Source organism: Rhinatrema bivittatum, chromosome 3 (assembly GCF_901001135.1).
Source record: "Rhinatrema bivittatum chromosome 3, aRhiBiv1.1, whole genome shotgun sequence".
Classification (NCBI taxonomy): Eukaryota; Metazoa; Chordata; class Amphibia; order Gymnophiona; family Rhinatrematidae; genus Rhinatrema; species Rhinatrema bivittatum.
The window spans coordinates 28,369,153-28,393,815 of NC_042617.1; the positions used below are offsets into that span (position 1 = coordinate 28,369,153).

At 47.6% G+C, this 24,663-nt stretch overlaps 1 protein-coding gene across 2 annotated transcripts in view; it reads right to left on the reverse strand.

Annotated features, from left to right (window-relative positions):
- The window catches only part of LOC115086740 (calpain-13-like), a 221,206-nt gene that overhangs the window by 182,950 nt on the left and 13,593 nt on the right, over positions 1-24,663 (reverse strand). For both annotated transcript variants that reach the window (XM_029593020.1, XM_029593021.1), the window contains exon 2: positions 23,772-24,068. In XM_029593020.1, the coding sequence (XP_029448880.1) occupies positions 23,772-24,008 (237 nt within the window). In that variant the 5' untranslated portion in view covers positions 24,009-24,068. The remainder of the gene's footprint in view (positions 1-23,771; positions 24,069-24,663) is intronic.

Sequence of the window (24,663 nt, forward strand, 5' to 3'; positions counted from 1 at the left end):
TGGATCCACCCTGGGCATTTGAATACCTTAATTACTTAATGCAGATCAGTTCTTTCAAATCAAAGCACTTCCCTTGAAAAAAAATCCAGAGGAGCTCTACTTCTCGGACACTAGGGGGCTCACATGCACCCGCTAGTTATGTTAGACGGATTTACCTATCTGGCTAACTTAGAGGTAGATTTTAAAAGCCCGGCACATGCCAAAACCGGGAGATATGCGAATGTGTTGGGCCGGCGTGTGCCTTGCGGATTTTAAAAGATGTCCGCGTAACCCCCGCTGCGCGCACAAAAATATTTTCCAAACAATGGGGGCGGGGCTTGGGCGTGGTCTGAGCTGGGCATGAGCATTCCTGGATTTCACATAGGACTTCAAACCCCCCCCCACCCCCCCAGTGTAATATCCTCCCTTTTACCCTGTTAACCCCGACCTTTAATACCCCGTTCATCCGTTACATTTTTTTGTTTTGATTTACATGCCATCCATAGCAGAAGTAAAATTACGCAGCAGGGGACCCCGGCGCACGCTTGTGTGTGTAAGTAGTTAAGTGATATCAGAGGAGAAAAAAAGAGGCTCTGTAGAGGCCTGTGGCGACACCAACTGACACTCAGCCCAAGAGGCTGCCTCACTACCCCTCTGGATCCTTCAGAGCCTTGCAGACATAGGCAGAAAAAATAGCTTTCTTTAACCAACAAGCAACAGTACTCTTAGAGGCCTTACATCCCTTATTTGGCCTGCCAAACAATACAAATAGATGATCCGAATGCCAGAAACTGTTGGTAACCTTCAGATACCACAACAGTACTCAACAAACATCCTACAAATGAAGCTTCCTTGCTTCTGACATCTCAGATGACCAATTTGGAAACGTGAGTGCTGCGTCCGTCGGTCTCAGACGGCTTCGTCCGACATGTCTCACCTCTATTTCAGCCTTCTCCACCAGCCTTGGGAGAATGGCGTCCATGGCATCTCCTTGCCACACCCTCCGGCTTCCCTGGAGCGGGTCTGGTGCGGCGTTCCGCCATGTTGACCTGAGGTCTCCTAGGGCGCGCGCACACGCACACCTCTCATCTTGTAACAGTTTTGGCGTGAACCTCAGGGATGTCCCCCTCGAGTGACGTCACTGCTGCCGACTACTAAAGGTTGCCCATTTGCTGACTCTCGCCGAGTTAGCAACGGATTGGATTCGCTCCAGTCTGAAGCTACTCTGCTGCTTCTACCCTGCTGGAAGCCACCTTCACCCTTCGGGGTTCTCTAACCTGGGTACCCACTCCTCGGGGGCCCTCTGCTTATTTCCAGGTGCCTACCCTAATACATGTACTCGCTCCTCGAGGGCCTGTGTGTCTATCCGGTGCCTGATACCATTTCTTCAACCTGCTGGAACTTCACCTATCAGCTACAGAGTGAGAACTACCTCTATCAGTCTGTCTACCTACAGCTCTGCTGTATCTCTACACCAGAGCTCAACACCACTATTGTGGAACGGGTCTCCTCTGCCAAGGAACACGGACTGCTACTACCTATCCTCTCTGCTGCCTATTGGGAATTCTCTCTACTCAGCTACACGAGAGTATATTAACATCTGCCAGTCTGTCTCTCCTACAGTGCCTTATTGGACATCTGCATTGAGGCCTTACACCACCATTGTGGGACGGGTCTCTGACACCAAGGATTACAGACTGCCGCTATCTATCCTGCTCTCTGGTGGTCATCCTAGCTGTGCAATAAAAGATACAATCTCTGTGTTTGTGCATCTGAGTCTAGCCCGGTGCTTCAGTCTCCCTACGGGGCTCCTCCACATAGGAGCTAACATCACTATTGCCCCTGAGAATCCACCAAACACCTCGATATCATAACAGCGAGAAGTTCTACTGTCTGGTTAAGATGAAACGAGGAAACAAGCTTGGGCAGAAACGAGGGTACCGTGTACAAAGACACACTCCCTCCTCCATAATTCTCAGAAACGGCTATCTAGAGGACAAAGCCTGCAGCTCCGAAATCCATCCCAGTCGGGTAGTATTCATGGCGCCGGAGTGGCCGCATCACCACCAGAAAAACTACCTTCTGGGTGAGATCTTTCAACAACATCTTCCATAATGGCTCAAACAGAGGTCCGCATAGCACTCGAAGTATTAAGTCCAACTCCACGCCGGACACAATCTGTGTTCTGGCAGCCAAAAATTCTTTGCCTCTTTCAAAAACCATACCACATCTGGATGCAATGCCAAAGTGCCCCCTTGTAGTTTACCTCTGAGACACCCCAAGGCTGCCACTTGCACCCAAAGGGAATTATAAGCTAAGCCTCTGGACAAGCCCGGTTGTTAAAAGGCCAAAATATGAGGGATCCCCATGTGCAACAGGTCTAGACCTCCCTCTATACACCAAGAATCAAAGACCCTCCACACCCAGACATAAGCCATAGATGTGGACGGTCTCCTGGCCTGAAGCAAAGTGGCAATGACAGACTCTGAGTAACCTTTTAACCTTAAATGTCACTGCTCAAACGCCAAGCCATGAGACAAAAGCGATCCCCCGATCCAATAAGATAGACCCTTGTTTTAACAGGCCTGGAAAATTAGCTAACCTGAGAGGCTCATCTATTGCGAGATGAATCAGATCTGCAAACCATGGATGATGCCAGCGCCACGAATACTACCCGACTGGGATGTTTCTTGATGCGTCCCAACACATGACCTATTAACAGCCATGGAGGAAACATGTACAGCAGAATCCCTGTCGGCATTGGAAGATTTAGAGCATCTATGCCCTCTGCTCTGACCTTTCTTCTGCAACCAAAAAACCATGGCGTCTTGGGATTGCTCCGCATCGCCATCATATCCAGCTGGGGGCTTCCCCAGTGAACCCAAATCAAGTCGCAGGCCTCCATTGACAACTCCCATTCCCCCATGTCCAGCTGTTTCCAGCTGAGATAGTCCACTTACACATTGTCCACTCCTGCCATATGAGAAGCTGCTATCCCTTCTAAATGCCGCTCTACCCAAACAAAAAGCTCTTGGGACTCCCGAACTATGGTAAGACTGTTTGAGCTGCCCTGCCAATTGATATACACCACCATCATTGCATTGTCCAAGAAAACTCTCACCATATGTCCTCGGATTTGTAGGAGGAAAAACATCCATGCCCTGAGAACCGCCCTCATTTCCAAATGATTGATAGACCAAGCTGGTTCTGTAGGTGACTACCAACCTTGAGCCGCCTGTCCAAGGCAGACCGCCTTCCCAACCACTGAGGCTGGCATCCATGGTCACCACTACCCAGTCAGGAGTCTTCAGATACCCTCTTCTCCAAATTGTGGTGAGACAGCCACCACGAGAGACTGGATCTAGAATCCGCCTGCAACAGTAAACACCGTTGATACTCCTCCGACAATGGACTCCAACGGGACAGCAGCATCCACTGGAGAGGCCTCAGGTGGGCAAATGCCCATGGCACCAAATCTAGCATAGACGTCATATAACCCAGCACCTGTAAACAAACCCAGGCCTTGGGAACTGGCAGCCTCAAGATAGGCTTCCATCGGATCCCAAGGCCGTCAGAAATTCTCCTTTCTGAACGCTGCAATGACTGTCCACAGTGTCCCCATCAGGTAACGCGGCACCCACAGTGCCAAATTGACCTTCTGGAGATCCAAAATGTGTAGGAATGTACTCTCTTCCTTGGGAACCATGAAATAGATTGAGTACCTTCCTTGTTCCTTTTCTGGAGCAGGAACCTGCACAATAGCGACCAGCCCTTGTAAGCGAAGTAGAGCGTCCTGTATCGCCTTTTGCTTGGATCGGGATATGCAGTGGGACACCATGAAAGCGTCCCATATTGGACGAGAAAATTCTAAAGCGTAACCATCTCTTATCATCTCTAGAACCCACTGGTCCAATGTGATCCTGGTCCACTCCTTGTAAAAGTGGGACAATCTCCCTCCTACTGCTACGAATGAAGAGTGGACCAGCCTGACTTCATTGAGAAATCTTACCTCCTCCGGTTCCCTGACCAGCACCATCCCTGGAAATCCGGCGGGAACCCCAAAAGAACTGCTGCTGACTCGAGGCCTGCTTTTGCCCCATACTCAGGTCCATCTTGCCAGACCGAAAACGCCACAAATCCCTAAACCGAGCACATGGCAGAAAGGTCTTCTTAACAGCCTTCTTGTCCTCCAGCAATCTATTCCACTTGAATTCCCCCAGGGTTTTCATCAACTGCTCCAGTTCTTTGCCAAACAGCAACTTCCCCTTAAAAGAGGATTTCACAGCTGCGACTTAGACCACACATCCGCCGACCAGGTACACAACCATAGCAGCTTTCTTGCTGCCACCACAGAGACCATATTCCTGGCCAACTTCCAGACTAAGTTATATAGTATATCCACCACATAGGCCACCCCCAGGTTCCAGCTGAGCTGCCTGCTTAGAATGTTCTGGCAAATCATCCTTCACCTGTGCCTTCTGCAGGAGCAGTTCTATAATGAGGCAGAGTGAGATGGCTGAATCAGGCGGCAAGATTCTGAGATGGCAAAATTGCCCCCTGAAACCTTCCTGCCACAGCCACCTCACCCTTCATTCAGGTAAACAACTCGGCCGGCAGGAAAACTGCAGTGCTGGTGGTGTGGAACAGTGACATGCTGCCGGGGTTCCCACTCCCTGCCAGCAAAAGAAAGATCCTGGAGGCGCAGAACTGTGACGTGCTGGCAGGGTTCCCACTCTCTGCCAGCAAAAGGAAGGTCTCAGTGGTGCAGAACTGCAATGTGCTGGTGGGATTCCCACTCCTCACCAGCAAAAGGAAAATCCATCAGCCGAAAAAATGTTACTGTGGTACCGCCAGCATCTCCTCCGCAACTGGCAGCAGAAAAGGGCCTGTGGTGCTGCCAGCATTTTCCCTGCAGTCAGTGGCAGAAAATGCTCTGTGGTGCTGCCAGAGAAAAGATCCAAAATGTGTGTGTGAAAGAGACTGGCTCTGTGAGAGTGCCTGTGTGTGACAGACACTTTGTAAGTGTTTATGAGAGTGTGTGTGTGTATTTGAGAGGGTGTATGTGTGTGCATGTATACATATGAGAGGGTGGAGGTGTGTATGAGAGGGGGGTGGGTATGGGTGGATGTTTGTATGAAAGGGTGGAAGTGTCTATAAGAGAGGGAGGAAATATATGTATTAAAGGAGGTGTGTGCATGTATGAGAGAGGGTGTATGTATGTGTATGTATGAGGATGTAGGTGGGGATGAGTTTAAATGTATGAGTGGGTTTGAGTATGTATGAAAGGGTAGGTGTTTGTATGAAAGGGAGGGTGGGTGGGAATGTGTCTCTGTATGAGGTGCATGTGTGTGCATGCATGAGAGGGTGGGTGTGTAGGTATATGAGAGGATGTGAATGTATGAGAGGGTGGGTGGGGGTATGTGTATGTAAGAATGGGTGGGTGTATGTATATATGAGAGGGTGGGTGGTGTATGTGTGAGTGTGTGTATGTGTATATGTGGACTGGTGTGTGTATGTATCTTTGAGAGGGTCTGTGGGGGTGCGTATGTATGAGAGGGTATGTGTGTGTATGAGTGTGGGTGGTGTGTATGTGTGTGTATGCATGTTTATGTATATATATGAGAGGATGTTTTTGTGTGTGTGAGAGAGTACACCTCTGTATGTGTGTGTCTATGAGGGAGAGTGCTTGCGTCCCTAGCGCCTCCTTATTGGCAGAAGCAGCAGCTGTCTGCGGGCTTGACAGCCGACGCTTAATTTTACTGGTGTTGGCTGTCAAACCCGCTGACAACCACGGGTTCGGAAAACGGACACTGGCAAAATTGAGCGTCCGTCTTCCAACCCGCGAGCTGATTTTTTTTTTTTTTTTTGGGGGGGGGCCTCCGACTTAATATCGCTATGATATTAAGTCGGAGGGTGTTCAGAGAAGCAGTTTTTTATGCTTTTCTGTACACTTTCCTGGTGCAGGCCGAAATTAACACCTGCCTTTGGGCAGGCGTTAATTTCTGAGTGTAAAATGTGTGGCTTGGCTGCACATTTTACTTTCTGTATGGCGCGGGAATAACTAATAGGTTCATCAACATGCATTTGCATGTTGCGGGCGCTATTAGTTTTTGGGGGGTTGGACAAGCATTTTCCTCACGCTATTACCCCTTACTGTATAAGACAGGGGTGGGCAAGTCCGGTCCTCGAGGGCTGCAAACCAGTCGGGTTTTCAGGATACCCCTAATGAATATGCATGAAATAGATTTGCATACAACTGAGGCAGTGTGTATGCAGGTCTCTCTCATGCATATTCATTAAGGATATCCTGAAAACCCGACTGGTTTGCAGCCCTCGAGGACCGGAATTGCCCACCCCTGGTATAAGAGGTACCGTGTCGAAAACGCGTGTCCAGATGGGAGCTAAACGGTACGCTCGGCCGAGCACACCGTTCTGTATTGGCCTGTATATTGGAATTGTAGTGAAGTTTATTCCTGGCATTCTGTGGGCCAAGTCTACCCCCAGTGCACTTTACCATAGGCCTAACACCATATGGGATCCAGTAAACCGCCTTGATTACTATGAGAAAGGTAGATTATTAAAGCTATTAAGCTATTATTATTGAAAGTGTATTCTTTTGCAGTGTATGCCTTTATAATATATATGTTGTTGTAAGTGACATTTTTACTTCAGAAGATTGTACTTTGAATGTCTATTTTTCTTATGCAATCTGCCTTCTTATGCAATCAGAGATTGGGGGTAGCTAACTTGAGAGCCGGCTGGAATAATACAAAGTGCTTGTGCACAGCCCAGAAGAGGAGCCAACTGTTTCCAGTGCAGATAAGCCTCAAGTTTTATTAATTTATTATATTATAGAAGATTCTGTGTATAAATACTGCTCTGTGCTTTCATTATCTGTGCTCTCTGTGTATAAATACTGCTCTCTGCTTTCATTATCCCATTCTCTACTAGTTCAAGTTATTGCATATTACTTTGTTTGGTTTCTGCTATTGGTTTGCTTAAAGATTCCAAAATCCACCAAAAAGAAAAAAAAACCCCAGTATCTCTCTTATTGTATAGCTTGTCTTTAATCTGTTTAATATTGGGACATAAGTGTTGTGGGATCATTTAATAGCTAAGAAATAGTACAGTTCCAAGAAGTGTCCTGCTCTACCCAGCTTGATCTAGGTTTAAACTGTTTAACTCCCTCCCACCCCTAGGTTTGTTTTTCTAATATAGTCTGCCTAACTTCAAATTGGCAACAAGATAAATTAGTAAATTGGTATTTCCTTAGGTGTTAACAAACAAATAATTTACCAAAATGAGGACTATCCAATGTAACTATTGTGGAGCCTTTATTCTTAGGGAAAGCATCTGGAAACTTAGAGCTTGCCCCATTTGTGCAGAACTCTCTTCCTTGAAAAAGGAGCTGGCTGAAGTTAAAGCTGAATTAGCTTCAATAAAGAGAAATTCACCCACATTACTTTACTCAGGAATTAATTCCCCATTACCACAGAAAAACCAAGAGTCAAGAAAAAAGAGAGATACAGTGGGCTCAGGTAGGATAAAATATGTGACCCACAGACACCCATTTTTGACAGCTGGGCAGCCCACAAGTATACCCCCCCCCCCCCCCCACACACACACACACACACACACTCACACAGGACATTAAGGAACGCAATAAAAACCAGGATTACAGTGGGCTCTGGTAGAATTAGACCTGTGATGAGGAGACACACACTGTATCAAGTGCAACAAGTACAAAAAGCCTTCTCTATATTAAACACTGAAGAAGTTCTTGAGAAAAAGATTGAAGTGTTACCTGAAAAGAGAGAAAAAACCCAATGCATGCAGAAATTCCAGATCAGTAACCAAAGGAAAAAGCTCATTGAGATTGACGACTCTGTCATCAGTGGCACAACTGCAAAGGGAAAGAGTGAAGTGAATAACAAAACTCAACTAAAGTCTCAAAAGGAGTCCAGGAAAAGCAGTAACCTTAACGAGAAAAGCTGGAAAGCTATGACCACAAATGCTCATAGTTTGGCCAATAAAATCCCAGATCTGCAAGCCCTAATGGTGGAGGTGGACTTGGATGTTGTTGCTATCACAGAGACATGCTTCACAGAATCTCATGATTGGGATACAGCAATACCAGGCAATAACTTGTTAAGGAAGGACAGAGTAGATAGGAAAGGGGGAGGTGTGGCTCTTTATGTCAGAAACAATATCCAAGCATCTGAGCTGCAAGGAAGATGGGGCAATGAAGAAGCACTATGGGCCAACCTAAAAAAAGATAATGGGGCATCCATTTATATTGGAGTGGTTTACAGGCCTCCAAACCAAAAGGAAGAGCTGGACAGGGATCTGGTTGAAGACAACCATAGAAACATAGAAACATAGAAATGACGGCAGAAGAAGACCAAACGGCCCATCCAGTCTGCCCAGCAAGCTTCACACATTTTTTCTCTCATACTTATCTGTTTCTTTTAGCTCTTGGTTCTATTTCCCTTCCTCCCCCACCATTAATGTAGAGAGCAGTGATGGAGCTGCATCCAAGTGAAATATCTAGCTTGATTAGTTAGGGCAGGGGTCGGGAACCCATGGCTCGCGAGCCAGATATGGCTCTTTTGAGGGCTGCATCTGGCTCGCAGACAAGTGTCGCCATACTTCGCGGTTCCCCGCTGACCCAGCTGCTCCCCGGTCCTCCGCAGCCCGGGCTTAAAATGCTGTCAGCCCGGGCGGAACGCGGCAGGACAGCTGGAGTCAGCGGCACCGGCGTGCTCTCTTCTCCTCCCCCCCCCCCCCCCCGCGGCCCGGAAGAGGAAGTGGAGAGCATCGGGTGCCTGCGCGGGAAGAAGAGACCACACTAGCGTGGTCTCTTCTTCCCGCGCAGGCTGATGGATTTTCCGCGGGAAGAAGAGAGCACGCCGGTGCTCTCTTCTTCCCGCGGCCCGGAAGAGGAAGTGGAGAGCATCGGGTGCCTGCGCGGGAAGACCCGCGCAGACCGCGCAGGCACGCTAGTGTCTGACGGGAAGAAGACTGCAGCGCGGCTCGGAGGAAAATGAAAATCTTCAACCGCGGCCGATGGGACTCCGCCTTCGCCTCCGCGAGGGCTGAAAATGAAGGAGGTTAGCGTTGGGAGGTGGCTGCTGCTGCCGCGAGTTCCCGGGGGGGGGGGGGGAGAAGGGGGAGAGAGAGAGAGTGAATGAGCGAGCAAGCATGTGTGTTTGAGATCCTGTGTGTGTGAGTGAGAGATTGCATGTATGTGAATGATTGAGAGCCTGTATATGTGAAAGAGAGTATGTCTGTGATTGAGATCCTGCCTGTGAGAAAGAGAGCATGAATGTAAGTTTACCATTGGGAACCTGTATGTGTAAGTTTGTAATTGAAAACCTGTTTGTTTGAAAGAGTATGTGTGTATGATTGAGATCCTTTGTGTGTGAGAGAGATCATGTGTATGTATGATTAAGAGCCTGTGTGTATAAGTAAGAGAGAGACCATGTGTGTCTGTGTGTGATTGAGAGCTGATTTAGGTGAGGGAGCATGTGAGTATGTGATTGAGAGCCTGTGTGTAAATGAGAGAAAGAGAGGACATGTTTGTAAGCATGTGAATGAGAGTCTGTGTGTGAGAGAAAAAGACAGCATGTATTTATGTGATTGAAAGCCTGTGTGTGTGTAAGCGTGAAAAGATAGACAGCATGTGTGTAAATGTGTAATTAAGAGCCTATATAAGTGAGAGAGAAAAAACATTTGTATATGTGAGTGACTGAGAGCATGTGTGTATAGGTGTGTCATTGAGAGCCAGTGTGAGAGAGAGCGCTGGTATGTGACTGAGAGAGGAGAAAGTTCCAAGCAAACCACCCCACCTCCTGCTAATTCAGAACAATCTCAGGACACCTGGATATCAAACGTTCCCAGGTATGCAGAGCAAAAAGATTTTTGTATCCTTATTATTTTTCATTACTGGGTCTTTGTGTCTGTTATTTTGAAATATTTTGTTGGTATCTGGAAATGTTTTATATGAGTTTTTAATTATTGGATATTCCACTCATCAGCTGTTTCGAAATATGTTCTTTTTGTTAGTACAGTTTTACTGCTGATGATTTTATATTTCTTGATTTGTTTTATAAGGATGTGTGATGTTTCTTTTTTCCTTTGTTACACTGCATACAGAGACTCTGGCTTGTTGCAGTTTCCAATTCAGTTTTTGTCTGCATGCTTTTTGTTATGCGTTTTGGTCTCTTTATTCTATGTTAGGTGAGGGACAGCACGTGATTCAGGTGAGGTTTTCTGCTGGCGTGTAGTTTCTGTGTAGGACTCTATAGCAGCCTGACTTGGTCCGTTTTCCTAATAGGAGATGTATTGGTGTCTTAAGGCCTGGTGTAATATTTTCAGAGACTTATTGTACTTTAAAAGTGTGATCTTACATAAAATGCACACATTTACTTGTATTTAGTTTTAAACATATTGTATGGCTCTCATGGAATTACATTTTAAAATATGTGGCGTTTATGGCTCTCTCAGCCAAAAAGGTTCCTGACCCCTGAGTTAGGGGGTAGTAGGGGTAGTAACCGCCGCAATAAGCAAGCTACACCCATGCTTATTTGTTTTAACCCAGACTATGTTATACAGCCCTTATTGGTTGTTTTTCTTCTCCCCTGCCGTTGAAGCAGAGAGCTATGCTGGATATGCGTGAAGTATCAGTTTTTTCTTCTCCCCTGCCGTTGAAGCAGAGAGCTATGCTGGATATGCATCGAAAGTGAAGTATCAGGCACATTTGGTTTGGGGGTAGTAACCGCCGTAACAAGCCAGCTACTCCCCGCTTTGTGAGTGTGAATCCTTTTTTCTTCTCCCCTGCCGTTGAAGCTATGCTGGGTATGCGTGAAGTATCAGTTTTTCTTTTCCCCTGCCGTTGAAGCAGAGAGCTATGCTGGATTTGCGTGAAGTATCAGTTTTTCTTCTCCCCTGCCGTTGGAGCAGAGAGCTATGCTGGATGTGCATCGAAAGTGAAGTATCAGGCACATTTGGTTTGGGGTAGTAACCGCCGTAACAAGCCAGCTACTCCCGGCTTTGTGAGTGCAAATCCTTTTTTCCACATTTCCTCTTGCTGTTGAAGCTTAGAGTGATGTTGGAGTCACAGTAACCATGTGTATGTTTATTGAATAAGGGTATTGTGTCCAGGCAGTAGCCATCATTCTGGCGAGTCACCCACTCTTCATTGGCGGCCTCTTGACTTTATGGATCCACAGTGTTTATCCCACGCCCCTTTGAAGTCCTTCACAGTTCTGGTCTTCACCACTTCCTCCGGAAGGGCATTCCAGGCATCCACCACCCTCTCCGTGAAGAAATACTTCCTGACATTGGTTCTGAATCTTCCTCCCTGGAGTTTCAAATCGTGACCCCTGGTTCTGCTGAGATAAGATAAGAAAGAAGGGAGAAAGAAGGGAGAAGTGGTGATAGTTGGAGACTTTAATATGCCAGATATAGACTGGAGAATCCCATCTGCAGAATCTAATAATAATAGAGAAATAGTGGATGCCCTGCAAGTCGCTTTGTTCAAACAAATGGTAATGGAACCCACGAGAGAAGAAGCTATACTCGACTTAGTGCTCATTAATGGAGATAACATCTCTGATGTCCAGGTGGGCGCCCATCTCAGCATCAATGATCATCAAACGGTATGGTTTAATATCACAAAAAGGATACGGAAAAGAAGCACAAAGACCCAAGTTTTACAGTTCAAAAACACGGACTTTGATGAAATGGGGAAGTACCTGGAGGAAGAACTAAAAGGCTGCAAGAACGAGAAAGATGTGGATCAACAGTGGACCAATCTAAAAGGAGCAATTACCAAGGCAACTAATCTATATGTTAGAAAAGTTAAGAAAAGCAAAAGAAAAATGAAACCTATCTGGTTCTCAAAGGAGGTGGCTGACAAAATAAAGGCTAAAAGAACAGCGTTCAAGAAATATAAAAGATCCCAAAGGGAAGAGCACAAAGAAGAATATCTGGTACAACTGAGGGAGACGAAGAAATTAATCAAGACAGCAAAATATCAAGAGGAAGAGAGGATTGCCAAGGAGATAAAGAGAGGTGACAAAACATTTTTCAGATACATCAGTGAAAGGAGAAAAGTTCAAAGTGGTATAGTGAAATTGAAAGGTGAAAAGGATCAATGTGTGGAGAGAGACGAAAAAATGGCAGAAATATTAAATGAATACTTCAGTTCTGTGTTCACTAAAGAGGACCCTGGTGAAGGACCGTCGCTACTTAACAAGGAACTGGAGGGGAGTGGAGTAGATGTAACTCCATTTACAGTAGAAAATGTATGGGAAGAGCTGGAGAAACTGAAAAGTGGACAAAGCCATGGGGCCTGATGAGGTTCATCCCAGGATTTATTTATTTATTTATTTATTTTAATTTTTTATATACCGGCATTCGCGATGGGAGTCGCATCATGTCGGTTTACAATTAACAGGGTGTGACAAGAGGAGAAAAACTTAGAACATTAACATGTGATATAAGCAGAAATAGCAGTTACAATAAAACAGGGACATAAAGTAACTTGGAAAGTAAGGAAAGCGATAGAAAATTAACAATGTGATAAAAAGAGTAACAAGGTAATATACCGTATATAATAAATTTATATAATAATAAAATATAATATATAATATATAACATACCGTATATAATAAAAGCAACATAAAAAACCTGCTCATTTAATGAGAAATAACATTATGGAGTTGTTAGAGGATACTGAGGGAGCTCAGAAATGAGCTGGCGGGTCCGCTGTGTGACCTGTTCAATAGATCCCTAGAAACGGGAGTGGTGCCGAGTGACTGGAGAAGAGAAGTGGTGGTCCCACTTCACAAGAGTGGGAACAGAGAAGAGGCTGGTAACTACAGACCGGTTAGCCTCACTTCGGTGGTGGGAAAAGTAATGGAGTCGCTGTTGAAAGAGAGAATAGTGAAATATCTACAGTCGGGACAATTGCTGGACCACAAGCAGCATGGATTCACCAGGGGAAGGTCCTGTCAGACAAATCTGATTGACTTTTTTGACTGGGTAACCAAGGAATTGGATCAAGGAAGAGCACTCGATGTCATCTACTTGGACTTCAGCAAAGCTTTTGATACAGTCCCGCACAGGAAACTGGTGAATAAAATAATCTTAGGAGTGAGGGCCGAGGTGGTGGCCTGGATTGCAAACTGGTTGACGAACAGAAGACAATGTGTGATGGTAAATGGAACTCTCTCTGAAGAGAGAGCGGTTTTAAGCGGTGTACCACAAGGATTGGTGTTGGGACCGGTCCTGTTCAATATCTTTGTGAGCGACATTGCGGACGGGATAGAAGGTAAGGTTTGTCTTTTTGCGACGACACTAAGATCTGCAACAGAGTGGACACGCCAGAAGGAGTGGAGAGAATGAGATGGGATTTAAGGAAGCTGGAAGAGTGGTCGAAGATATGGCAGCTGAGATTCAATGCCAAGAAGTGCAGAGTCATGCATATGGGGAGTGGAAATCCGAATGAACTGTATTTGATGGGGGGAGAAAGGCTGATGTGCACAGAGCAGGAGAGAGACCCAGAAGAATGCTGGGCTGCATAGAGAGAGGAATATCGAGTAAGAAAAGGGAAGTGATTATCCCCTTGTACAGGTCCTTGGTGAGGCCTCACCTGGAGTACTGTGTTCAGTTCTGGAGACCGTATCTCCAAAGAGACAGAGACAAGATGGAGGCAGTCCAGAGAAGGGTGACCAGAAAGGTGGGGGGTCTTCATCGAATGACTTATGAGGAGAGATTGAAGAATCTAAATATGTACACCTTGGAGGAAAGGAGGGCAGAGGTGATATGATACAGGCTTTCAGATACTTGAAAGGTTTTAATGATCCAAAGACTACGACAAACCTTTTCCGTCAGAAAAAAATCAGCAGAACCAGGGGTCACGATTTGAAACTCCAAGGAGGAAGACTCAGAACCAATGTCAGGAAGTATTTCTTCACGGAGAGGGTGGTGGATGCCTGGAATGCCCTTCTGGAGGAAGTGGTGAAGACCAGAACTGTGAAGGACTTCAAAGGGGCGTGGGATAAACATTGTGGATCCATAAAGTCAAGAGGACGTGAATGAAGAGTGGGTGGCTCGCGGGAATGACGGCTACTGCCTGGAGATAATACCCTTATTCAATAAACATACACATGGGTAATGCGACTCCAACAATGCTCTAAGCTTCAACGGCAAGAGGAAATGAGGAAAAAAGCATTTGCATTCACAAAAAAGTGGGAAGTAGCTTGCTTGTTACGGCGGTTACTACCCCAAACCAAATAAGCCTGATACTTCACTTTTAATACATATCCAGCATAGCTCTCTGCTTCAACGGCAGGGGAGAAAGACCGATACTTCACGCATATCCAGCATAGCTCTCTGCTTCAACGGCAGGGGAGAAAGAACGATACTTTACGCACATCCAGCATAGCTCTCGGCTTAAACTGCAGGGGAGAAAGACCGATACTTTACGCATATCCAGCATAGCTCTCTGCTTCAATGGCAGGGGGAATGAAGAAAAGTGGATCTATATCCAGACAACAACCAACGGACTGAATTACATAGTCTGAGTAAACAAAATTATGGGTGTAGCTTGCTTATTGCGGCGGTTACTACCCCTAACTAAGCTAGATATTCACTTAGATGCAGTTCCAACACTGCTCTCTACATTAATGGTGGGGGTGGAAGGGAAATAGAACCAAAAGGTTACTAAGAGCCAAGACTAACAGAAGTATGAGAAAAAAAAACTGCAAAGTTTACTGGGCAGACTGGATGGGCCGTTTGGTCTTCTTCTGCCGTCATTTCTATGTTTCTATGTTTTTAGGTTGGGGAAGTTAATACATTTTAAAATGGAAAAGAATGCATAATTTTTAATTATGTGGGGAGGGGAGGGAAGGGGGAATGAAAGGCTGTAAGGTTTGTCTAGGGCATCTAATACCTTTGTATCAGACCTGAGAGAGAGTGTGTCACACACACAGACTCCCACCAGTCACCAACCTCTCACACCCCCAGGGAGCAGATCCTGGAGAAGGGTGGGAGGCAGGCAATAGGGAATGGAGGATTCCTATTTATAGACCCAGGAGGTGGGGCAGCCATTAAACATTTCTCCGGCGCCCCCTAGTATGGACGCCGAGGATTGAGAACCAAAATATAACAGGCCCAAAAACTGAGTGGTTAGAGTAGTGAGCTGCAAACAAGGGAAGCCAGGGTTGAAATCCTATTGCCATTCCCTGTGACCTTGGGTAAGTCACTTCACCCTCCATTGTCTTCCCCCTGACTTGGCTCTCTTGGTGATTCACCTGCACCGTACCATGGGGGGCTCCATTTCATCGTTCGCCTCAGGCAGCAGATTGCCTTGAGCCACCCCTTGGCCTTCTGCACCCAGTGCAAATAGGCCCGCTGCATCAGCCTACCACAAATCGCAGCCTGGAGGATCAAGGCCAAGACCGCGAACATCCTCGTCAGCTGGATCTCCAGCCTGTGGTCCTGTCCATCCTTTAGGGCGGCAGACCCCACCCACAGGAAAAGTGGTCTTCTTTGTGACCACCGAAATTGCCACTTCCACCTTAGGCGGCCTCAGCTGCTCCAAAGTCTCCTTCACCAGTGGATACAATTTCGCCATTGCCCTGCTGACTTTCAGTGGAGTGCCTCAGGGATCTGTATTGGGACCCTTACTTTTCAATATACTTGGATTTTCAGAAGGCGTTTGACAAAGTTCCTCATGAGAGGCTTCTAGGAAAAGTAAAAAGTCATGGGATGGGTGGCGATGTCCTTTCGTGGATTACAAACTGGCTAAAAGACAGGAAACAGAGAGTAGGATTAAATGGACAATTTTCTCAGTGGAAAGGAGTGGGCAGTGGAGTGCCTCAGGGATCTGTATTGGGACCTTACTTTTCAATATATTTATAAATGATCTGGAAAGAAATAAGACGAGTGAGATAATCAAATTTGCAGATGATACAAATTTGTTCAGAGTAGTTAAATCACAAGCAAATTGTGATAAATTGCAGGAAGACCTTGTGAGACTGGAAAATTGGGCATCCAAATGGCAGATGAAATTTAATGTGGATAAGTGCAAGGTGTTGCATATAGGGAAAAATAACCCATGCTATAGTTACACAATGTTAGGTTCCATATTAGGTGCTACAACCCAAGAAAGAGATCTAGGTGTCATAATGGACAACACATTGAAATCGTCAGTTCAGTGTTCTGTGGTGGTCAAAAAAGCAAACAGAATATTTAGAAAGGGAATGATGAATAAAACGGAAAATGTCATAATGCCTCTGTATCGCTCCATGGTGAGACCGCACCTTGAATACTGTGTACAATTCTGGTCGCCGCATCTCAAAAAAGATATAATTGCGATGGAGAAGGTACAGAGAAGGGCTACCAAAATGATAAGGGGAATGGAACAGCTCCCCTATGAGGAAAGACTAAAGAGGTTAGGACTTTTCAGCTTGGAGAAGAGACGACTGAGGGGGGATATGATTGAGATGTTTAAAATCATGAGAGATCTAGAACAGGTAGATGTGAATCGGTTATTTACTCTTTCGGATAGTAGAAAGACTAGGGGGCACTCCATGAAGTTAGCATGGGGCACATTTAAAACTAATTGGAGAAAGTTCTTTTTTACTCAACGCACAATTAAACTCTGGAATTTGTGGCCAGAGGATGTGGTTAGTGCAGTTAGTATAGCGGTGTTTAAAAAAGAATTGGATAAGTTCTTGGAGGAGAAGTCCATTGCCTGCTATTAAGTTCACTTAGAGAATAGCCACTGCCATTAGCAATGGTAACATGGAATAGACTTAGTTTTGGGGTACTTGCCAGGTTCTTATGGCCTGGATTGGCCACTGTTGGAAACAGGATGCTGGGCTTGATGGACCCTTGGTCTGACCCAGTATGGCATTTTCTTATGTTCTGTGACGGGGTCTATGTCCCAAACCAGAACCGTCAGGTAAAGACCCAGGAACCAAAGATTCAGGAGAAGGGGGGGGGAAGGAAAACATGGCAACACCCGGCTAGAGACGTCCCTTGGTTCCTTCCCCCAGAGGTTGTAGAATCAGAGGAGCCACAGGTGTGGGAAATTAAGGGTGGAGCTGGTGAGGCCAATCCGTGGTTTCAGGGGGAGGGCCAAAGTGAGGAGGGGCCGTCCCGAGCCAACCAGCTGCGTGTGAAGGAGGAGTCTCTAGAGGATAAAAAGGACGCCCTGGGAGAGCAGTTTCAGTCTCCTGCCGGGGACTGAGGAGGACGGAACGGGCTGCCTGGCTACTCTGGGAAACTTGGACACTGGATATCCCCGACAGTGTGAAGGACTGCAACCACTATCACAAGGAAGGTGAGCGCGGGGACTTCTGTTGTTTTGGACTTACGATAAAGACACTTTACTTAGAGAACTGCCAAGCGGGTGGTTGTATCCAGGGACGAGAAAAACCATCCCAAGAGATACAGTGGGTGGTGGCAGTTAGGCCCAGTGGGGCCAGACGTTTGAACATTGAACTTGATATTGGCCAGTATTCAGGAAGTGAGTTGCTGGCACAGTGGGGAAGGCATCCGCCTTCCACCCAGGTGGAAAGGGTTCAAACCCCGCCTGAGGACTTGTACAGAAAAAGGACTTTAAACTATTATGAGTTCCTGAGTGACCAGGGTAGATCATACAGGGTTGGACCCTGGAACAGATACAATTAACAAGGTGCAGACCGGCGAAAGCATCACATGTTCTTAAGCTGGCTTTCAGAGTATCCCACTCCTGATCTACTAGCTTTCTGATCTTCTTGAGCAACAGAAAGGATTTTGGCAGACCCCCTCAGGCCATGCAGAACTGGATCCACACCCTCCGTCTGAATTCTCCTGAGAGACCTTGATACCCAACTCATCCATGTCATGGGGGATGAGGGGGCCTCAATACTTTCTTCCAAAATGACTGAATGACCCTCGGGTCATCCCCGTCAGTCACCAGAATCCTCTCTGAATCGGCCACATCATTATTCGCTCCTGGATTGCTGCCAGTGCACCTGTTCCTAGGACAACCCCGGGTCGTCTCCTGGATCGGCCCCCGGGTCTTTCTGTAAAATCCTCAGCATCATATGGTCCAACCCGCCTGAGGACCAAGCCAGTCCCAGGCAACGCAGCAAGGCTCCAGAGCTCCTCTCCCCCGATCCCACCTTGACCTTTTTCGAGGGGCACTATGGCCTCCCCCTCAGGGGTTGGTTCTCAGCCACTCCTCGCCTGGCCAAATAGGCCTTGTGTAGGAGCAGGACAAACTCCAGAGAGAAATCATCCACAGCCAGGAGATTAGACTGCTCCGGATCCCACCCCATCCTCCAAACCTCCTCCGAAGGCTGCCCCACTGGGGAAAGAGGAGGGGGGTGTCCTTGGGCCCTACAGGAGTGGAGGCCGTTCTGCTGCGTGTCTCAGGAATCACCTCTGCACTCTCAGCTCCCCCCCCCCCCCCCCCCCGGGAGCAAGTGACACAGGGCCCGACAAGCGGGTGCTTCTCCGGCCGCCTGCCGTCTCTGCGGAGAATCGTTCCCCCACCCCCTGCCACGAGGAACAAGCACTGCAGAGGGCACATGAATTCAGCTGCATTCAGTGCAAGCTGCAGGCCTGACAGAATTTGGCATGCTGCGATGAGGGCGCCATCGGGGCATACCACAAGGCCGCCTCGCCGCTGATACGCAGCCCGTCGCCGCACCAAACAGGCACCCCTGATAAGCCCTGGAACCTCTGGCGAAGTTGGATACTTCGAACAGCCTCTCCCCAACGCCAAGGCCTGCCCTCGATCAAGCCCAGCCTCAGCTCCAGTCATGGGACTTTTTTTTTTAATTTAAAACTGACAACAAAAAATAAATGACTACAAAGGCTGCAATATTTCCCTGCTGCCAGTGGGTGATCCAGAGAGAAGCCCTCTGTGGGGATGAAGAAACCAGGACTCCTGGGAAGATGCGGGCAGAGCCAGCCAAGGATTACTAAGCCTTTGGTCACCTGGCTCCACCTGAAGGATGGCCCACAAAGGTGCCTAACACCTCAGGGAGCACTCTCTCTCTCTTATCTCTTGCTTCTCAAAATCTCCAAATTCTCTCTTTTTTTTTTTAACGCTTACTCAAACTGCAGGTTTGCACCTCTGCCATCTGCTGGAGACAGAGAAATATTGAGGGACTGCAGGTGGCACTCAGGGTTATGCAGCAGTGCCTCAAAGTTTTTATTCTCTGCCTCCATCTGCTGGTAGGGATGCGAAACCCACTTTTTTTGGACTGATCTGGAGTACAAACAGGAAATGCTGATTTTTACATGCACAAGCTTTGAAAATTCACCTTACAGAGGATAACTTCCAGTGGCATATATGCATGTATATGGGTGCGTGTCATTTTACCGCAGTATTTGATAACATGAGCATATCACATACTTGTGCATTATGAATGTGATGGGACTATGCCGCCAATAAAACTGCAGTCATTTTTCATCAGTGAGCAGTGGGAGGGTTTTGCAGGTTTTTGAAATCCTCCCATGTCCAAAACTCCACCTTTCCAGGGGGAAAAGGCTTCTTGGCGTATAGAATCCTTTGAAGCATGCTCAGTTCTTTAGAGGGAAGGAGATAGGCATAGGGCAGGTGACCTGAGAGGAAAGGAAGCTGGCAAGCACCCCCTTGATCTGAAAGCAACAGAGACAGGAGTAGGAGTTGCAGTTTGGTCATAGCCTCACTCCTGGAGGCCCCTGATCCAAAGGAGCAGAAGGATTTTTGCTGTGCATTGCAATGGAGAGTTTGGAGCTGTGATCCCAGTATCCCAAAAGGCTGTATCAAGGAACTCTCTACCCAAGTGACCAGAGAGACAGCAAGAGAGCAGAGAAGTTTTGAGGCTCTTAAGAAGAAGAACTCAAAAGGCTTGAAGATTTTTTAGAGTTTGGATTACTGTTGGAGTTTTTGGAACCCAGTTTTGATATTTTTGTGCCTGGGGAGTTTTCTTGTCTTGACCAGCTTATCCTGGAGCTGCACTCTAGTTATCCCACCCTCCCTGGTGAGGATATTTTTGCTATGGATGAAGGAGCAAGAGAGAGGAGCGAGGTGAAAAGATCTACCATGGATAAGGAAACCATCTTTTCGTTCTGATTACTGGCTTGATGCCGGTTTTGATATTTGCAGTTTTGGCCTGGGTACTTTCCTTTAAGTTGCCATAAACTGATTCTCTTGAACACCTCTAATGGACTCTGTGTTTTTCCATGTACGCCAGAGCACTGGATGAGTGGACGCTGGCTTGAATTTTGCTGGTTACCCCTTTTGTTGATTTTTGTTTCAGGGTTATTATTTTGGACCATCTTGCACCTTATGCAGATTTTGCAGGGAGACTGTGAGTCAGCGACAGTGATACTGGCTAACAGTGCCAGAGGCCCTGGAGATTAACTGCTGCTCCCCATCCAGACTCAGATTCACACCCAGACCCCTGGATGGCGTTCACAGCACAAGACAGGGGCTGACTACTTAAAAAAATTGGATGTTTACCCCACAGCTGCACGCGGATGTAGGCCAATGCACAAATTCATGCAATGCACTGAAATCACATATTTCAATGCACTGAACGTGCCTACTTTAGTACCCACATATTTTAAAAGTATTATAAATTATATCCAGCTAACCTTAGATGTGCTATTGAGGTCTACACTTAGCCCAATAAGTATGAATATTGGCACTTATCCAGTTAACTTAACCAGATAAATAGCTCCACCCCAATTCACCCATTCTCTGCCTCCCCCCCCCTGTTGACTGTCAAACTGTCTATTTAGCCAGATTAATAACTTATCCAGCTAATTAGTGCTTCAATATTAGCCTCCAGGAATCTGTGCCCAGGGGACTCTCAATCAGAGAATAATGATCTGGGTGAGGACTGTGAATATATATGAACAAGAAAATAAAGCCCCAACCTGCCCCCATGGAGCTACAGATGTATGTGTACATCAGGGTCACTAACACTTTTAGGGTGCCTAGCATATCTACGCTTATGCTATACATTTACGGGTAACATTTATAAGCTAAGTAATCAGCCAGTTGCACTACCACATCATTGACTGTTTTGCAGAGTGAGTTTCAGTGACGAATTTTGCCCCGTGCCCTGTAATTGTTACTTATGTGTATCCATTTGGATTTGCTTCCAGTAACAGTAAGTCTCTTACCCCTGTTCTCAGCATATTTAGGTCTGCTGAATCCAGAGGACGTACTGCTGTTCAGACAATGTTACGAGCGCGACCTCAGTCGGCCGTTATACTCCGCGGCACGGAGGTGCGGTCGTCTCTCAAAACGGGGTTGTGAGCCCTTGGGCCTCGGCATGACCCAGGGAGGAGCCCCAAGCCACACCGTGGGAGGTGAGCTGGTGCGAGCAGGGGTAACAAGGCAAGACTAGGCTGAAGCAAGGACTAGGGTACAAGGTCTGACCCTCAACCGGACCTGCACGCCCCAGGATAACCAACAACGCAATGTTGATTAATGAACAGTCCTCCGACCGTTCTAAGCCCTTTCGGACCGGCCGCTGGGTACGGCAATGGGCGGCAGGCTGGACACAGGACAAGGGCAGACTGAGTCCTTCGAAGACAGAAGACTTTGGACGAAGACTGAGGCACAGACATGGACGAGGACTGAGGCGAAGACATCAAAAGACACAAGACGTGGATGAGGGTCTTGGAAGACTCTCGACGAGACAAAGAACTTGGAAGGCTCTAGACAAGGCGAGGAACTTGGAGACTCTTAGATGAGATGAGGGACTTGGAGAGTAGACATTGGCACTGTCTCTCAGGGTGCCCTACACCGCCAACCTACACGGGAGGACCCAGTGGGCTGGTCGAGGACCACCCTGTCCCACTGCGCGCCCTACACAGCCCATGGAGGCTGTTCACGGATCATGCGGAGAGCGGAACAAGTGCAGGAAGGAATCCAGCCGAGGCAAGACTCCGATGACGGAGCCGGTTTCATCCGGAGAACCACAAGGGCTGGCAGGTCAGGAAGCTCAGGAGCACAGGATACGAGTCCACTGCAGGCAACTCCACTGACAGAGACATGTCACCCGGAGATCCAAGGAGCCAGCAGAACAGAAGGCTCAAGAGCAGAGGAGCAAAACGTCAAGGAGGGCTGGAACATCAGGAAGCAAGACATCAGGAAGCCTGGACGAGGGACCTCAGGAATCGAAGACATGGAACACAGGAAGCATCAAGACAACAGAAGAGCAGAACATCAGGTACCGGGAACTTGAAGACATCTGAAGACAGGAACAGAGGACGTCAGGAACCTGAAGACACTGAAGACCTGGACGAGGAACATCTGGAACATGGAGACAGCTGAAGACAAGGACATCTGGATCTGAGCAACATCAGGACTGAGAACAAGGAACATGAAGACACTAAACATGAAGCCATCAAAGCAAGAGAAGACCATGGAGGACCTGGACCGGTCTGAAGACACAGGCAACTGTGGAACCTGATCCGAAGGTGATGAGTCTGAAGAGGAATCCCTTATAAAGGGCTGAAGCAGGAAGTCATCATCAGGTGGAGCTAGCAATACTTCCTGTGGCTGGCCCTTTAAATAGCATGAAGAGGTGCGTGCCGGCGCCTAAGGGAAGCCTGGAGCAGAAAGCAGGACCCTGGACAGCAGCGCTCTCCTGCACTTCACCGCGGAGGCAGGAAACAGGCAGGCAGGCTTCAGGGCGGCCCCCTGCCGTCCAAGGAGGACCCCGAAAATGATGACGCGGCTCCCTGCCGCGTAGGCCGACCCGGGGCGGCTCCAGGCCGCGAAGAGGAGACGGACAGCAGGGCCTCCAGGCCGCGGGTCTCGGCGGTGGCTCAGGCCGCAGCAAGATGGCGCCCGCGGGACCCGGCCTGGGCGTCAGTCGAGGCGGCTGCTCGGCGGGGCCGGTCCTGGCGAGAAGGACAGGAACCGCTGCGGCCTCCGGGCTGCATGAAACTAGGTCGGCGGCGCTGATAAGACAGGTGGGTGCAGAGGCCTGCTCGCGGAGTAGCTCCGCGGGCAGGAATCATAACAGACAATCTGTGTGGAGAGACCAGGGTGTGGTGTTTGGGTGGCTTTGGACACACTGCCTTACCCTCTTCCTGGCGAGCGAACCTGCTATAAATTATAATATTGGCTCTTCTAAGGTAGCTCCCCCTCCCCAGCTCTGGATAAGCTGAACTACCCCAGGAGGGTGCTACAAATACATTCATAGATATTTATTTATTTGTATGTGGCTTTGGAAATTCAACTCTAAATGTATTACAGTCTACAGTGGCTCCAGGTGTTTCCAGGATCAATGTGGCTGCTAGAACTCCACATGGACATCATCTTTTAATAGCTCACCCCCCCAATCCTTTGTTTTATTAGGACAGCCATATTCAAAGGGCTTGTCCAGCCCTTTGAATATGGCTGTCCTTTGAAGTTTGCAGTTAGCCAGCCAAAACCCGAGATTTGAATATTTTCCCCCGCCCCCAGTTAAATTTTCTCCAGGCAAACCGTTTCCTGCACAAAATGTACCCCGGTAAAGAGAGGCAGCCCTAGGGGCAATCCCGGGGCGCGGTTTCACTTTGACTGGGCAGTGCCGCTGTTCAGCGCGGCACGGACAAAGTCAGTCGGGTGAGTCTGATCAGCCCCAATCCCTGCCCTAAGGTTATCTGGATAGCTTTATTCGGATAACTTTATGCGGGTATATTCAAGGGGTACGTTGAGCTGAATACCCGACTGAAGTTATCGGGTAACGTTCCCGCTCGCCGGCTTACTCCGTACGGGACTCTGAAGGGCTCACCTTTGGCCTCAACCATTCTAGGTGCCGAATGTTGAATTTTGATTCCAGCTCAGGACCAATAACTCTGTTGTCCGCTGGGAACTCGTCATCGGTGAACAGCAGGCCCCGGCTCAGATGAAATTCTCTCAAGGAATGGAAGTCCTGGTTCTTAAATTTCCTGGGATTCTGCAAGCTCCCGATTCCGTCCTCTGCTTGCTGGCCACCATGTGTTTCTGGAGGTCCCCTGGGGCCTTGCATGGTATCACTTGGCCAAGGGGAGAAACACTGGCAAATCTCCGTGAGATCTCAAAAGAAAGCCTGCAGAGAAGGAGAACGAAGGTTTCAGGACAGCAAAGTCAGAAATACTTCCATTTCAATAAATATTACACCTTCTAAAACAATGACCCAAAAAGCATGTCCTCAATATCTTTTGTTTTATTTCAAGTATTTTCAAATAAACGTGCCCCCCCCCCCCCCTTGGTCTGGACTGTGAATTACCCCTATGCTTGAGGTGGGGAGAACCACATGAGAGATTACATTTACTAATATGATTTATCTTCGGGTTTGCAGCCTGCGTGAGACAGGGTCCCGGTCGCCCCGATACCGCAGTTCTGTGCTCTTCCCACACAACCTCTCACTTGTGGCACCACAGACCTGATAAAGTCATCCCACCAGAATAAAACAGAAATGAACCCTTTTACTAGGACTGTGTAAGCAGTCAGTAAATCCAACCAGAACACTAAATGGGACAAGTACAGCAGTGAAGTATAACACAAACCTGCAATTTTCTTATTTTAAATCAAGCAATGCAAAAATAACACTGGGCATGGTCTGTTAGCCAGGGCACCCAACATACTCATATGGATAGAAGAAAAAATAGGAAACGCGAATAGAGAAAGACTGGGGGGAAAGC